Source organism: Xyrauchen texanus, chromosome 32 (genome assembly GCF_025860055.1).
Source record: "Xyrauchen texanus isolate HMW12.3.18 chromosome 32, RBS_HiC_50CHRs, whole genome shotgun sequence".
Classification (NCBI taxonomy): domain Eukaryota; kingdom Metazoa; phylum Chordata; class Actinopteri; order Cypriniformes; family Catostomidae; genus Xyrauchen; species Xyrauchen texanus.
The window spans coordinates 30,699,231-30,711,730 of NC_068307.1; the positions used below are offsets into that span (position 1 = coordinate 30,699,231).

At 41.4% G+C, this 12,500-nt stretch overlaps 1 protein-coding gene across 1 annotated transcript in view; it reads right to left on the minus strand.

Moving 5' to 3' along the window:
• Positions 1-12,500, minus strand: part of LOC127625860 (zinc finger protein GLI2-like) — a 102,032-nt gene that overhangs the window by 40,553 nt on the left and 48,979 nt on the right. The window contains exon 3 of the mRNA XM_052101278.1: positions 1,449-1,554. Coding sequence (XP_051957238.1) covers positions 1,449-1,554 — 106 coding nt within the window. The remainder of the gene's footprint in view (positions 1-1,448; positions 1,555-12,500) is intronic.

The following is a 12,500-nucleotide window of genomic DNA, read 5'->3' on the forward strand; positions in this document are numbered from 1 at the left end:
GGGGCACATGCCCCCTCAGTCTGAATGGGCATGTTGCCACTGTATTTCAGTCATAACGTATATTTCGCTAACATTTGAAAGCAATTTGACAATTCTCAATGCAACTTTCGAAACCACAACAAAATACTAACTAATTGGAATAAACATTGTTTTAAGTTTTCAAGTATTTATTCAAGACAAGTAAACGGTCTGAGGCGGATACACTAAACAGTTACGCCACTTTTGTGCGTCGTATTTCAGCGCAAATACCTGCGTCTTATTCACTAACCACCCACAATCACGTTTAGCTGGTGCAATCAGCGGCGAAATTGCCATTGACATTCATTTTTGCACCAACGCCTCATTCACAAAAATTTACATAGTGTAAAATTTATTTTATTTTAAAGAGATGTTTGTGAACATTTTCAACCAATAATTTCAGCAGCAGTTAATGAAATACTCATCAAATGGTGTTTGAGCGTTAAAACCTGGCATATATCCACATACACGGTTTCGTCAAGCGCACGTTCTGCTGTTCAGTCCTATCAGGGTGGGTCAAATATGGTGGTCTGCAGCAGCCTCGGCTATATTGCGCTCAGAATTTGACCAATTGTGTGTATAAATTGTGTTCAGCAGCGATTTTGTAGGCGTGTTTGCGCCGTTGCCCGATCTGCATAATTCCTTTAGTGAATCAGGTGCTAAACAAGCGCAGTTAGCATGTAAACAGCCCTTTTAGCAGGCGCGATTCATTCTAGAATCTGCCCCTTAGTAACAGATACAAATTAAAAGCACTGGAACAAAGAAAACAACAGATTTATAAAATGTAATTTAAACATCTTGTGAGCAAGACTCGAGACTCTTTCAACAATACTTTGCATTAGCCTGAAGTGGCATTATTGTACTGCTCTGCTATTCCTTATATACCCTTCTAAGACAACTTCCTGAACTTCATTCTTGCCATCCATGGACCATGACAGTTGTACGCAAGAAGACGGCTCTGAAAACATCAATGCCTTGGAGATGATGAGAGCAAGACAAGTTTATATTCTGTCTTCCAGATGTTTGATATCTTTCCAGGAGAGGAGATTCAGCCGGCTTCAAGTTTGAGTTTTGTGCCTTGCACAGACACAAAACGAGAATTTGGCCTTTCTTTAAATGGTTACATAAAATAAATAAATGATTACTAAGAGGATGTAGCCCAGATTTCACTTTGATTCTCAATATAAAGAATAGTTTTGAAAGTACCTTCAACCACTCAATTTAAAGGTCAAGCTCCGATATGAACAACATACGCCTTTTCATGAAAGTTTTCACATCTAATGCGTATGCAGATTGTTTATGGATCACCTGTGTCCGTGCGTGTCTGCATGTATTCGGACTGCAGGGGTAAACGAGGCAAATGCTTTATTTATATTCACAAACCAGAGAATGAGAGAAACCGACCGTCAAGAGACGGGCTTCAGGCTTACCCGTGTAAGGCATGGAGAGCGTGGGGTTCGTAGTGGTATCTTCCCTCGTGGTGACGCACATCGATGGGGATCGGCGAATGGAAAGTTGGGAATATATGATGGGGGCCTGTAACATAAAGAGAGAGAGAGAGAGACTTAAAAAACCAGCTAGACTTTCAAAAAAGACATTTCAAAGGCAACAGTGCTACAATAAAGTAACATGAATTTCAGAGCACACTGAGCAGTTTTGTGTAAAATATTGGCAGTATCACACAAGAGCAGGGGAATAAATAAATAATCAAAGTATCTTAGGAAATTCTACATCTCTAACATAAAAGACATCCAACTGGGCTTTTGACAAAGACCTGCAGCTAGACTCTCTTTGAACTCGTACAGATGATGGACGTTAGGAAGGCAAAACCATCCGGGACGAAAACTGGGGCTGACAGCGCGAGGAGAATTTTCCTCAGCCCGGCTTTGCTGTGGCATGTTGGGATGCGCCAACCAGAACATCCCCCTATTGAACCAAAACAAAGCCAACCGCGTTCCCCTACGCATGTAAAAATACACTTTATTGGCCCCGAAACGAGTGTAAAACAAAGCGTTCGGGTGACGTAAAACCTGGTGAACTCAAATACAGTTGCTGCTGAGTAAAAGCCGTTGCCCACAACTCAGGATTTTATAGTCTGCCATATACATTCTGCTGGCGGTTTGTTTAATTATAAATCCTTTTGCTGGATCACTTTATTTGAGCCCAAAGAGAATCAGGTCTTTTCCTTTATTAAAACTGCCGTTGGCTCGGGTCGTCCCATTAACGTAACGGGCTTTCATTAGCAGTTGTGATAATGAGAAACCACATCTTGAACTTTGGTGGAAGCTGCGTTGCCTTTATAGTGCCATGTGCTGAGAGCTGTTTTGAATCTTAGAGTCTTAATGAGGTTTTCTTTCTAATTAGTCTGTCATTCCAGGAGTTCCTTCAATCTTTCCACGGCATGCTAAAATTAGCGCCACGATGCTATGGTGTTCGCAATGACACTGCTATGCTGTTGCTAGGGTGTTCTGTGTGGTTGCTATGTCATTGCTATATGGTTGCTAAGGTGTTGACCTGGTTTCTATTCAAGTCTGAAACACAAACATTGTGGGATAAATACACGATGGATGAATAGGGCTGAAATGATTAGTCGACTTTATCGACAACGCCAACAATAAAAATCTGTCTACAAAAATGTCCATTGTCGAATAGTCGTTTGATATCATTTATCGTAACATGAGATCATACGAAACACTAATGATGATAGCGTGAGAGCAGCACTTCAGCTCGCGCCTGAATGAGGGGAGGAAGAATTACACAGCTCACAGTCCAGATGCACAGCTTCAGGTGATGTAGATCGCAAAGTATGAGGGAATTATAATGCAAAACTTGCATGTTGAGCGTCTTTAAAGGAAACACCCCATTACATCTTTAATGCATTACAACTTAATGCGTTACATGTTTAATGCATTAATATTTAATGCATTATAGCTTTATTAAAGTTCAAATAATACGGAAGCAGGTCATGTAAATAACTACAAACTTCGAAACTGGCATTTCTCCTGTGCGGTCAGCGCCTCTTCTATGAGTCGTGTGAATGTCCCGTCCCGGCTGATACACACTGTGTCACGGGACGCTCGAGCGCACACACTTAAAGCAGCTAGATTATAACATGATGACTCTTGATTTGATGAATCAGAATATATGTGTCACTGTGCGTTTCTTATTGTGATGAAAATTGGCACAAGTTGACTAATCGGTTAAGAGTGAATGATCAATCGTTGCAATAATCGCAGAAGAGTCGAATAATCATTCTAATAATTATTTGATTAATCGATTATCAAAATAATCGTTAGCTGCAGCCCTAATGCTGAAGTTTAATTCTTAAGGTTAGGGATTTGTTCAAATAGTAATAGTGATGCATGCCTGAGAAAGAGAGGAGGGTTAGTAGATCAGCTGATCTCTGGTCTGTATTAACATTCTTCAGGGCGCAGCAATGGGCGGGTGAGGGGTGACCCTGGGCGGTGAAGGGTCACGGGTCATTATCTACACCTGGGGTGCTCAGCAGCTCCTCCAGAGAATTTGAATTCAGCAGAACTCATGTGAGTCAGCACTCTCTCTCTCTCATTCACTTCTCCTGTCTGACAGAATGTGACAGACCTTCCAAAAGGACAGGAAATGACCCACAACTTTTCCCGTTTCTCTTTCGCTGTCATCCTCCAGATGTTTCTGCACACATTTCCATGTGAAACTTAAAGGGAAAGTTCACCCAAAAATGTAAATTTTGTCATTGTTTACTAAAGAAGAAGAAAAAACACATTATTTTTGGAGCTTGACGTTCCCTGGTCACTACAGTTATTCAGGTTTGAAACACCATGAGAGCAAATGATGACAGAATTTAAATTTTTGGTTGTTGTTTGGTTAAGTTGTGCTCTAGATTTGCCTGTTTGAGCCTGCCGTGTTGTTTATTTTAAAGTATGTCTGGAGAATCACAAATTTAGCAAAAATAGTCTCTTTAGATCCAAGTACCTGCACATAAATTCTTTAATATCTGACGTGACTGAAAGCAATCTTTTCTCAAGACTACAGTTGGCACCATCGAAAACACACTACACATGGCCCGTTATATACATGGCCTGGTTTCTGTAAATTAATATAGCGCAACCTAAACCTCAAAGCACCTAAAAATTTGCTTCGTGACTAGCCGGAGTTGAGCACTATCTTTATTGCATTTTTCATGGAAAATGCCTCAGGTTGACTTTAATTGATGAAAAACACTATAAAACACATCTGACATTCAAAGAGGGCACTGCAACAATAATGCCGCACAGCTGTGGAAAACACAACACCCAGTTTGGCGCATCTTATGCATTCGGCCCCCTGCTTAAGTGATTAAATACAGAGTCTGACATTCAAAGGCGCTCCAATCTGACCTTTAACGGTTGCACCTTTGAGTAGAGCACCTCCTACTTAACTGCAACTGCTCGGCGAGCTGCGCTACATAGACTTTACACAAGAGAATGAGAAACTTGACTGAAGAACGGCCTACTGCTCAAGGGAAGTGTCACAATGGCTGACTAGTTGACTAACAACTGACTAGCCAGTTAGCGAGGTGGACTAGTTTCTAATTTTTGCGTATACATATTTACATGTTTAAATGTTGTTTAGTGCCATTGCTTTAATTAGTGAGCTAACATCATGCTGTGATTCGTCTGTTAGACAGTTTGTGTGGTAAAATACATCCCTTTAAAAGCACTGCTACTACAGCCAAACACATTAAGATGGATGTCTGGATGTGCACAAGTAATCGACTAACCGAGTACTAGTCCTACACCAACTAGTCGACGATTAAACTTCTCGAATGTCACAAAATTGATTTTCCTTTGTGCATTTGCCAGCCACAAGCCATGCTGAATTATGCTGTGGTTTCCCTCTGAATCTCTTAACAAATCTTGCAGTTACAATTGAGTCCACTGGGGGGGCGCTGTGGATGTGTGTCGCCAAGGTGTTGGTCGAGAGATGATGGCGTGTGCATTCAGGCAAAGTCGAGTGTGGCAATACTGTGGCAATGCTCTATTAATATTCCACTTTTATGGTGGAAAGTAAATGCAAAGCGGTACAAGAAATTCGGAAGCTGAATATGCATCAGCATCTGAACACTAGCAGAGCACATTTTCAAAATTTTGTGAAATGTTTTTTTAGTTGTATGTATTTTTATTACATTTTTTCATTTGTATTAATACATAACGTTCATTTAATAAAAAAAGAAAAGAAAAGGATCGTTTGTTGAAGTTAGCTTTTTTTTAAACCAGTCTTAGTAACGTTTTTAAATACATGTGTGTGAATGGGTGAACGAGGCACAGTGTAAAGCGCTTTGAAAACCGCTAAGGTTACATAAACACTATATAAGTGCAGACCATTTACCAATTAATCAATGTTTTTTGTGGGTTAGAGTACAACTACAAAATGATTTGATAATGCCCATTCTAAACGTGTAGATGACTAGATGCCAGCTTTGCGTTTTTCTCTAAATGTTCTATAAACAGTATAATCACACTCAGTGTGAGAGCAGCAGAGGAGGATGCTAGTGCAACAGCACATTCAGCACCCGGCCACGTTTAATGCACCATTACTAATACAGTGGTAGAATTATTGCAGGGTCTGATGGGAAGAGAGGCCGAGGACAAAGAGAAAGACAGAAGTGGGTCAGTGAAACATGACGGAGCATGGTGAACCTCGGCCGCTGCAGGAATTCTCCCGTGCTGAAGTCACGGACCACCGCATGAATCCTAATCACGCGGGTCTAGTTAAGACAACTTCACACTTTAATCATGATCTTACAGTGCAGAGGAGGGAGGTATAAAAAATAAAACTGGAAAAAAGATTTAAGCTACAAACTAGGGTAATTGCAAGCATGGAAAATACACAACTTAAACCCAAATATTGCTGATTGTTTCTGACTGCGTAAACACTCGCCACTTTTTCTTTAGCAAAATAAGTCCCACCCTCGATCTCTGTCATTAAAACTACACATTACACCACAACCTCATTCATCTGAGCCCGCCCTCAATTATCCACATTACCACTGTTATTTCAAGCCGTCGCATTATTCATGTCAGAGCAAACATCCACCCCGTTCACAGCCCGTTCTCTTGCATCCTCCCCCTGTGAGGGGCTCAGGGGCTGCTGAAGTCTAGGCCCTTTTACTTGAGGACCGAGCAGGCTTATTCTATCATGCCGACAGCTCCATTGTTTCGCTGCAACAGGAAGAACAAAAGAGAATCGCTCTAGAGAGTTCAAGAGGCACATTTACGAGCTTCACAGAGTTCTATCCCCCAGGGCTGCACCGCGGCTGCAGAGTTTCCGTAAAGCCCCTCGCATCTATTAGTCTTTAGGTGATAACATTTGTTTTCACATCTGGGGAACGCGTGGCGGGGTTCTGCACTTTTTCAGTGTCAGTGCAGCTTGTACCGAACACAGCTTGGGTCGTGCACTCTATTGGCTCCAGTGCGGTTGAGTTTACTCTGGCGCCTACACACTAGAGTTTACACTGTGTCCGAGAATGCTGTGAATACATTTCAATATGGATGGTGTGGTGCAAAGTCATAGAGGAAAAATGCAAGGGTTTGCTCTGTCATCCAATCAAAAGTTGAGAAACTTTTAACTTTTGCTGCAACGCATCATGGTCATCCGCTGACTCTAAGCTGCTTTTCCAGCATCGGGCCGAACAGATACAGTTGCAGAATGGTTTCTTTTTCCACTGCGGTGCTTCGAAATCAGAATTAGAATGGACTGACTGAGCAAGTGACCAATCGAGAATCGCCACACTACAGACGTTCCGCCAGAACGGTTCTTTGTCCTGAATATGGTCAGCTAACATTTACATTTATGCATTTTGGCAGACGCTTTTATCCAAAGCGAATTACAGTGCAATTATTACAAGGACAATCACCCCGGAGCAGCCTGGAGTTAAGTGCCTTGCTCAATTGCACAATGGTGGTGGCCGTGGGGTTCAAACCAGTGACCTTCTGCTCAACAGCCCTGTGCTTTAACCACTACGCCACCAGCTAACATCCTGAGAAATCCTAGCCGGGAACGCTGTGTAGAAATGCTACTGGAACCGTTACTCATCGTGTTCCGATGGTGGAAAAATGCTTGATGAGAATTTCAGAGGCAGGTCCAATTGTGTTTTTTGATAATACAATTAGCCGTGTTTCCACTTGATTTCAAACTGATGCGACTTATTCCACACCCTTAAAACGCATCTTATATTGGACACATTGGGACAAAACGAAATCGCTCCTATTGTAACCAGTGGAGCTGTCTACACAGGAAGTGTATTGCATCACGTCACAATGCATCTTAGGTTCTGAGATAAGATGACGTGCACCTTTGATACCCCTTGCAGACATCTTCAAAAACGTGTGATGCAATGCTAGTCACATACTGTAGTTCACATTCATATACATCAAACGCTCTTCTAGAGCTCTTGAACGAAGGTGCCCTAACTTGGTCATTTTTGCTCAGAACGAGCCATCACGAAACATCTGCACAATTCCTTAAAGAAATTACCGTTATCATTAAAATCCAGACTAGGCCTATAGGAGGACCCAAATCAGATAAACTTGGTCTGTCTTAACTTTAAAGGGGTCTTTCTAATCTAATTTTGCTTTGAATATTCGGGGCAAACAAACACAACCCTTCTTGTCTTTGTTGTACCCTAATCCTTGGATCTAAATGGGTAAATGGGTTTCATCTTACAGGAAGTACTCTACAACAATAATGGCACTTTGAGTGGACGGGGTCTTTGCAGTGCAATTAAAACGCTTTCTGAATTACTCACAGAATCAGGAGGGGAAATTAGACAGGAAACTCCTGGACAATAAGCTGGCCTGAGGCCTAACCAAACATCACCATGCCAACCGTTACACACTACCAGACCCAGCACCGCAATGCATTCTGGGATTTGTCTTGCTGACATTGGGCCTCCTATAGTTTTAGAGGCGTTTGCTTTAAAGCTGAAGTGTCTAACTTCTGTGCCACTAGAGTCAACAAATGGAATTGCAAAGATTTGGCTGTATACAAACTCACATCATTGGATGTTTGTTGTTTTACCTCAAAATGTTAGTTATCTACAAGCTTCTAGTAAGCTCCATCAACATGCTGGAGGTAAAACCAGAAGGACAAACAGTAAGATGCGTGTTAGCATGCTGTTTGTGTAATATAGGACCGCAAGAGTCTCCAAGACTGATTACAGCACGCCACCTCAAGCCCTTGATTTATCACCTCTGCTCATAATAGTGCTGCTTAACACACAGGTTTGTCCAGATTAAGTAATTATCTTAAAGCTGAAGTTTATTATCTTTAAGACTGGTGCAATGATAAAAGGAGGTCTGTCGGTGTGAGGAAGAGCAAGCAGACCTGCAGATGGTGAATGAATAAGGGAGATAATTAGAATGCAATGCATTAAAGTGGCATTTCAGTGGGCGGGGTCAGTGTACGTGGTTTCCTACATTCATATTAGCCCCATGGAACCCCTCCTAGGGAGTGAGGGGGTATAACAGCTGGCCCAGAGCTGTAGCTAAAGGCAATGCGCATCTGTACATTAAACAAGGACACTGCTTATTTAGAAAGCGTGCAAAATTACACCTGAAACCATCCATTGTGTTTTGCAGGGTCACAGCTAAATACACTCTCAATCAGTGAGTAATGTAACACTGTTAGCGAGGTATGTGTGTGTTAGCGAGGGCTAGCGCTGCTTTGCTTTCCTTAATGTTTAATCGAACTCAGGCTACATCTACACTTATCCGTTTTCAGTTTCCCAACGTCACCATTTTCCAAAGCATGCTGTTATGGAGAGGGTGGTTTCGAAACGCCACATTTTTGATGGAGGAAAAAGCTGATCCAGTGTGGATGAGAGCATAGTCCATTTCGATGTTCTTCACATTACATGTCTTGTGTATCTGATGGATGGCTTTACGGGCAAAAAATAGCCACAATCACTTCCTGCTTCACGCTCTCTGACACTCGAATCTGCTCTTGAGGATCAGCAATCGCAAGAAGAACTAAAATAGAGGCTTGAACTATCAGCAGTCTGTGAACCACCAGAGCAGATGGGACAAAACGCTACAGGACGTTGTCCAGATGCGGTCACATCAGCTAAGTTATCTCACACAGGGCAATGGGTAAAAACACAGGTGGATATAACCTTGTGTTTGATAGGAAGTTGTATAAGCACTATGAGAATCACTATTAATATTGCTCACATTTTGCTTTAGATTGCTTTACCCTAACCCCTATGGCCCTAACCCTAACCCTAAGCATAAGCATAACTTTTACTGTTGCTCACACTTTGGTTATTCCTAACCCTAACGTAAACAAACAAACCCCTAACCCTATGCATAACTTTAACCGTTGCTCACATTTTGGTTATGGGATTAGGGTTATATTTATATCCTTAACCTAACCCCTAACACTATGCATATCCAAAACCCAAGTTGCTCACACTTTGTTTTTGGGATTAGGGTTATTTTTCTAACCCTAACCCTGAACAAACCCGTAACCCGAAGGATTAAACCTTGGCATGTAACTCATCCCAGACCATTTATGCAACACATTAATGATACCTCAAATCACGTGGCTTATTGAGGACATGTGTGCTATTAAGCAATCTCACTTGCCATTTTCGCCTGGTGGATGATACAACAAGCAAAATAATCCCATAGATTTATATTGAAGGAGGGACCAAAGTTATAACTAGAAACCCTATCATAGAGACTTGAGGGTGCACTCTTAATCAACCACCTAGCAACCAATCAGAATACCCTAGCAATAGCACAGCAATGCCGTGGCAACCACCCAAACACCCTAGCACAGTTGCAGTGAGTTTAGCATGTGCAAGAAACGTTCACATTTCCACCACTTACATTTCTTCATACAAATTACAATTTATATGGATTAAAGAAACAATTCTTTGATAATACAGTTAATTTCAACACTTAAAAAGCAGTCCGTGATAAGAAATGATGAGAAAAATGAACATAAACCGTGCAAACACATGAGATGGGAAGCTGCGGTTTCTATCTTTGCCGAAGTGTTCTGGCTTTCAGTTCTCCGTGAGATTTCACAGAACTCCAGAAGCTTCCACTGACATCTATAAACATCCAGAGCGCTTCCTGAAACAGCCTAAATTAAGACTGTAGTTTAAGGGTTTGTCCTTAAAACACTTTCTTTGTAGTCTTTTTTTAGTTTTTGGCTTTTGGTTTATTTCGATTGGTAGAGAGTGGTGGTGTAGTGGGCTTAAGCACACTGTTAATCAGAATTGATCAGAAGGTTGCTGGTTCGATCCCCACAGTCACCACCATTGTGTCCTTGAGTAAGGCACTTAACTCCAGGTTGCTCTGGGGGGGATTGTCCCTGTAATAAGTGCACTGTAAGTTTTTTGGATAAAAGCGTCTGCCAAATGGGGGAAATGTAAATGTAAATTGAAAAGTTACTCACTTCCTTCTTTGACTGTCACAAATTTTATATAGAGAAAAGTTTTTTTTTGGTTGAACAATCCCTTAAAGGTGCATTCAATGTATAACTCAAAACATCTGTATCGAATTGTGTAGACAAATTTGAATACATCTCCGAATTTGAGTTTATTTTTCAAACTGACTTTCAGTGATTCTTTACATGTTTTTCATTGACCGTCATTCAGCCGGTCTCTCGCTCGCTCTCACGTTGCTCTCATAAACTCACAGCACAAGGGTTTTGTGTGGCATGTTTGAAAGCTGAATGAAAAACACATGTCGAGTGCAGTCAGTCTCTCTCACGCCGTGCTCTTTGCAGGGGATCTGGGTAATCAGTGGACTCTGCAGGAGGGCCCCACTTTTACCGTGCAGCAATTCTTCATACAATACTGTCCTGACCCTCAGAAGCTTTATTTCAATTTTTGTGCTTTGTCTTTATCTTATTAGTCTTTTTTTAAGGACCTCATGTAATCAGAACTGGAGTTTTGTGGCTTTTAGTCCATGTCTGTTAGGGTTAGGTTAGGGTTGTCTTCAAGGAAAACAGACCAAAAATATAAACAAGATCATCTTGCACTGAACAGATTAATGTCCAATCAAAATGTTCTCTGGATTGAGAATGTCCAGTTGCATCCTTTTCCATATGCTGAAAGTGAATGTGACTGCCTAACATCTCCATCTTCTCCACTGGAACAGCAAGTGAGTAAACGATGACAGATTTTTTTGTTTTTGGGTGAACTATCCCGTAAAGAGATCTGTTTGCGTGCTCTGTAAACTCTACTCCGGTTTTGTTTGTGTGTTTGCAGGGTGTGAATAGAGGTCAATGGTTAAATACTTGAGTATATACACACGATCTGTTGTCACATCGAGGCAAAGTCAGCTTAGCTTTCAGGCTAGTACACTACAAGTAAACACAAATGTGTTACATTTGCTCGAATCCCCTCTCAGTATAATGTTGATCTAAAAATGATCAGTGACACATTTGAAACATTTCCATTTCCAATGTGGTTTAGACGTCTCACTAGTCCCTAGTAAGTGAACCTTTGACCCTCAAGATCACCGACTGAATTTTACGGAGTAATGGGGTGCTGCTTACTGCATACTGTGCAGTATAAACTGTACAATGCATACTATTTCAAAAAATAGTATGTGAAATAGTATGCAACCTTGTCAATACTTCAGTACATGCCTGTTTAATTCAGAGAGTGGCACCCAGTATCATCTCTAAATGATAAGCCAAAATATTTTTGGCACCGTGTCTGTTTATATAATCTCTTCTGACCTGACAGGTGTAGAGAGCAATGAAAATTTTTAGATCATTCGATTTTCATTTCTCCCAAGGGTTACGGAAGAATAACATTTGAATTGTAACACTGAAAAAAACAAGTTAAACCAGCCTAAAGTGGTTTGCTAGTCTTAGCTGGTTTAAGCTCATCTCCCAGACTGACCAGCTGACAATTCACAAAAGTCCTCTAAAACCAGCAAAACAGACCAGCCTAACGAGCTTGGCCAGACCGGAAGACTAACAAACCCTTGTTTACTAAACCGAACAAACCACCTTAACCTGGTTTAATCTATTTTTTTACTTGAAGCCGACATTCTCTAAAGCAGCTAAAAATGACTGCACTTTATAATACCATCGGAATAAAAATAATCAAAACTCAAGCGTGTTTTCCCTGCTGGGTTCATGTAATGCCTGAATGTAATCGTAGCCGTGCGGCTGAGGCAGGGTAGAGCTCGCGGGAATAACACTGATGAGGGGTGCTGTGTTTGCGGGGCTTTGGGCAGTGATACAGAGGTTTTGATTATGAAATCACAGCACAAACTACAGACTCAATAAGGTGACCCCCCACATCTCACCCCCTACAGGACCAGGGCCGCATATGGCGTGAGTGGGGCCTCATTTGATTTTCCTCTGCTTACCCGCTATGTCATGCTGAGGGTTTTTTAATGTATCCATGCTAATAACAGAGCATGAGATTTGTCAGGGGTGATATGACTCTATTGTCAATTCAAAGGTTGTAATTAGAT